This window comes from Saccostrea cucullata, unplaced genomic scaffold (assembly GCF_032062105.1).
Source record: "Saccostrea cucullata isolate Sc308-1 unplaced genomic scaffold, CSIRO_AGI_Scuc_v1 ctg842, whole genome shotgun sequence".
Taxonomy (NCBI): domain Eukaryota; kingdom Metazoa; phylum Mollusca; class Bivalvia; order Ostreida; family Ostreidae; genus Saccostrea; species Saccostrea cuccullata.
This window is the reverse complement of record NW_026929376.1, coordinates 53,846-58,498: the sequence shown is the minus strand read 5'-3', so window position 1 is coordinate 58,498 and position 4,653 is coordinate 53,846. Positions and strand designations below refer to the sequence as shown.

General features: G+C 33.5%; 1 protein-coding gene across 1 annotated transcript; it reads left to right on the top strand.

The window, feature by feature from the left end:
* Positions 1-1,988, top strand: LOC134280639 (bile salt-activated lipase-like). Its single transcript, XM_062763077.1, has 2 exons — positions 1-1,570; positions 1,764-1,988. The coding sequence occupies exons 1-2, from the start codon at positions 297-299 to the stop codon at positions 1,936-1,938; spliced, it is 1,449 nt and encodes a 482-aa protein (XP_062619061.1). The 5' UTR covers positions 1-296; the 3' UTR covers positions 1,939-1,988.
* Positions 1,989-4,653: the final 2,665 nt, after the last annotated feature.

The following is a 4,653-nucleotide window of genomic DNA, read 5'->3' as shown; positions in this document are numbered from 1 at the left end:
TTTATATATCAATTATGAACTACATACTATTATTATGTGTTGCTACGTACTTGGTTACGATTGCATTTGGGTCTGATGTCATTAGTGTGGTGGAGGTCATGACCCCCTCTGGTTGGGTAAGAGGATACGAAGAACAACATGACGAAGGGGAGGTGTTCAGATTTATTAAAATTCCATATGCTCAACCTCCGATAGGGGAATTACGCTTTCAGAAAACAAAACCCATCGGTGAGTGGGACGGAGTCGAATGAATTCGAGATGTAAATGCTCCACAGTGTCCTCAAACAGAATATCCAATGCCTGGATTTGATGCATTGGAAACCGACGAAGATTGTCTATACCTTAATATATATGTACCTGGCAAAATTTCTGAAGAAAGAAATCTGTCTGTTATGGTTTATATTCCTGGTGGTGGATTTATATATGGTGGAGCTAGTCAGTATAAACCTCAGAAGCTAGTTCTAGGAGGAGATGTTATCGTCGTTACCATTAATTATAGACTAGGTCTCCTTGGGTTTCTCACATTGCATGACCCTCTTGCACCAGGAAATTACGGACTATGGGATCAGATTGAGGCTTTAAAATGGGTTCAGAACAATATTGCAGCCTTTGGAGGAAATCCTAAATCTGTTACTCTATTTGGTGAATCAGCAGGAGGCATGAGTGTGAGTCTTCTGACATTGATTCCATCAAACGAAGGACTTTTTCAAAGAGCTATTTCACAAAGTGGAGTTGTTTCGTTCTTTTCCATTTCGAGGAGACGAGAAGAAGACCAAACCAATAATTTGTTACTTAAGAAAACAAATTGCACAGGTAAAGGAAATGTTACAGAAACATTGAAATGTCTAAAAGACATACCTGCGGAAAATTTTCCAGCGGCAATATCCATGATGGAATTTGTAAAACCTTTAAATTTAACTTTTGAATTAGGAAGTATGGTTCCAACAGTTGATGGTGATTTGTTTAAAGATCATTTGGCTTATCCAAAGTCTTGGGATGACGATGTTTATCGCTTTTTCCGCAGTATTGATTTCATGTCAGGAACTTTAGACGGAGAAGGGGATTCGATGTATGAGATGTTATCTCCAGAAACACAGGAACATTTCAAATTCAACTCATCAGAGCGGGTTCCTGTAAGTGTTTTATGTGAAATGTTGGCACCAGGCTTCGTTGATACTGTTGCGGGAAATCTTCCGGAACTTACTCAGGAGATATGTGAGTTTTATACTACCTCTGAAGGAGATGATGTGCAGAGTATGAGAGTTGCCGACTTTCAGGGGGATTCGTGGTTTATTGTACCAAGCAACATCATATTAGAAATTCACGCTAAAAACAATAACAATGGTAAAACATTCCAGTACTTAATTACAAAGCCAACTCCATTTCCTTTCACTGATCAAGAAATACCATTCTGGTTTAAAGGAGCTGGCCATGGGCAGGACTTGCATTTGATGTTCAATGTAACCTCCAATCACGTCTCAGAAGAAACGCTGAAAAAACATGACTTACAGGCAGTAGAAAAACTGTCTAAAGACGTCATTAAGTATTGGACTAATTTTGCGAAGTATGGGTACGTCATTTTTTTCATAGGTGATCTTAATAACCAAAAGCATATATTCTTTCGAATATGAAAGAGAAAAAAATTGCGTTTATTCATATCTGGTTTTTAACATTTCTTTTGGAGATTAGTATATGAATACAAATTCCTAATTTTTTTTTAATTCAAAAAAAGATATTCCTATCATTTTTTCTTTTTCTTTTAGTGATCCCAATGGAGATGGCGTTCCAAAGTGGCCCTCTTTTGATACTGTCACTAAAAAATATGCAATTTTGGACACTCCAATAACAGAGGGAGAAAATCTTAAACCTGATGAAACAGATTTATTAAAAAAGGTCCTTGACAAAGGGCGACCTAATGCTATGCATGACGAGTTATAGCAACAATAATTTTGAGATCTGGCTTATCATAAATGTCTTAAAGTATTTGATGTTTGGGGGGTTGGGGGGTTGGCTTCATTTAAGATATCTTTAATTCAGTTATTAATTTAAAAGTGCTGATTCTGTCCAATAAAAGTCACTGCGTTTACCAATTTTTTTTTTTTGTATTTATCCATTTCTATTATGTTTCACTGTTTCCTCTTATTCGTGTGTTGATGTATGTGTTTAACAAAAATAAAACACTCAAAGTAAAATCAAATATGTTATATATATTGTTTTATAGATGTATATATCATTTTATGCATCACTGATGGAAGAGCTGGCTCCATTGTTAAAAATCTATGTTCGTGGCTTGCTAAGTGACGTTCGTGGAATAAGTTCATAAGAAATAAAGGAAAATATATTCAATAAATGTAAATATAAAATGAAAATATAACAATTTCTAAAACGAGGTAAATTATTGACAAACAAGTTGATGAAACACAAATATCAGCAGTCTCGTTTAAAGTCATCATTTTGTAAGTTCTATGGTCGATACAATGACCTTGTCAGCAAATACAATTCATCATTGAGTCAAATGCTGACTTTTTCACACCTATTGTTAGTCCATTGAATTGATGACGGGTTTTTCCGTTATTTCCCGATCATGACAAGGAGCACATGGCGGGTGTGACGGGTCGGCGGGGGATGCTTGCTCCTCAATGGCACTTAATCTCACCTCTGATGATTTGGAGGTCCGTGTTTGCTCTGCTCCTGATTTGTATTGTTTTATGGACTTTTGATCTTGAATACTATGTGTTATCTCCATATGTTTCATTCATTATTTCATGGTTGAGGGAAATATGTACTCTATAATAAAGTACTTCGAAATGATGCTAAACTTTGTACACGGAAATATTTTGATTTAGAGTGATCTAAACCCTAACTTTATTTTCAGATTAGAAGATAGAATATAACTATGGACTCTTTCAGTGGTGAAAATGGTTTAATATTCATCAGAAAATAATACTTTTGGCCTAGGCGACGTTAACAATATTGATAGTTTTCCAGTGAACATCAAATTACTAGTATATTTACCACCGAAAGTGTTCATAACAGCTTTTTCGTATACCGGATTTGAAAAGAAAGAAACATAACATGATTGTAGATGAGATGAAGTTATATAGCATTGTTTATCAAATTTTAGGGTGAAAGAAACACGCACGTTAACTCTCGATTCCCGCCTACATTTTGGAACCATTTAATTCAATATGAATAGCAATTTGGCCATAAAATCTTTGTTTAATACAAAGAACAGTTCAATGGTAATTGATAAATTGTCTTAATATTAGCGCTAAAAAGTGAATAATCCATAATTCCAGCTCTTGAAAAAAAGGGGGGTAGACGATATTTTCCATTGAAATCGGAGTTTCAAGCATCACCGTAGTTTGAAATAGTCTTGGATATGATTAAATTTTCCTTGTATCTTTTCTTATGTTTTAGGCAAATAAATAAAACATAAATATTTCAATAAAATATAATGTTTCAGTTGTATATCGCTTTGAAATTGGTGGAAAATAAGCATTTTATCGTTTTTTGTCAATAAACATATGTCCCCCCCCCACCCCCGTGTAACACAAAAAGCTTTGGTATATTACCTGTAAAAAGGAATTTTTGTAACACGGGGGGAAAGATGTTTTAAAAATATTTTCCGTTTTCCATTGATTTCTATGGTGAAAAACACAAGTTTTACCAAAATTTTAGAGTTATCTCTCTTTGTTTTCCCAAATAAGTGATGTTTTATGAAAATCCATATATAATTATCTATAAAAAATATTAAAAATTCATCGAATATGTTAACTTTTGAAAATTGACTTGGAGGTAGGCGTGAGAACAATACTATCGCAGTTCTTTGACAAGTTTTGCATTATATATGAATATGTCGACAAATCAATCCTATTTTGTGCCAGTAACTATGTACATGTATTATAAGTAAAAGAGAAATTAAAATGTCTTGGCTTTGTCAAATTATCATCAGTAATATATATTTGGGTTTTCTGTATAGAAGTGTCTTGTACAGTCTTTGACAATGACTGCTTGGATCCATGTGGCATGTGATAGGAATTCCGAGCGCGTTCGATTTTTATTAATTTCATTCTCTGGTCATGAAAATGAAATATTTGTCTTTGTTTAATTTATATATAAATTGGAAAGACGAGAGATGATGCATAAAAAATATTTGGATGGGTTATAAAACATTTACAGAAAATATTTAATGACAAAATTAAAACATGAAAAAGAAACTGAAGCAGAAATGATTAAAGAATACCAAATGGGAAGAAAAACAAATAGTCAAGTTAATTATAACAACAATTTAGATTTCCTATGATTTGACAAAGGTCTGTATGTGGACAGACATATAGAGAATTGAAGCGTACTATGCACCCCCTTCCCTGGCTCCAAAAATACCTCTTTCTAGAATTTGTTTAAAAATATTTCAATACCCGATATATACCTGTTAACAATTTCTCAGTCTGAAGATACGTTTATATTAAACATGACCAAATAAGTTCATTTACCAATATCTTTTCGTAAACTGGTTTTACTATTTCATATGTTTGATATAAAACCTGACCAAATAAGTACATATGCCACATTTCCTTAAAAGGAAGCTATGTAGTTCGTGTCTAAAAATACCCATTCAACTCTTTTTGAACAAAGGTTAAAATTCAGAAC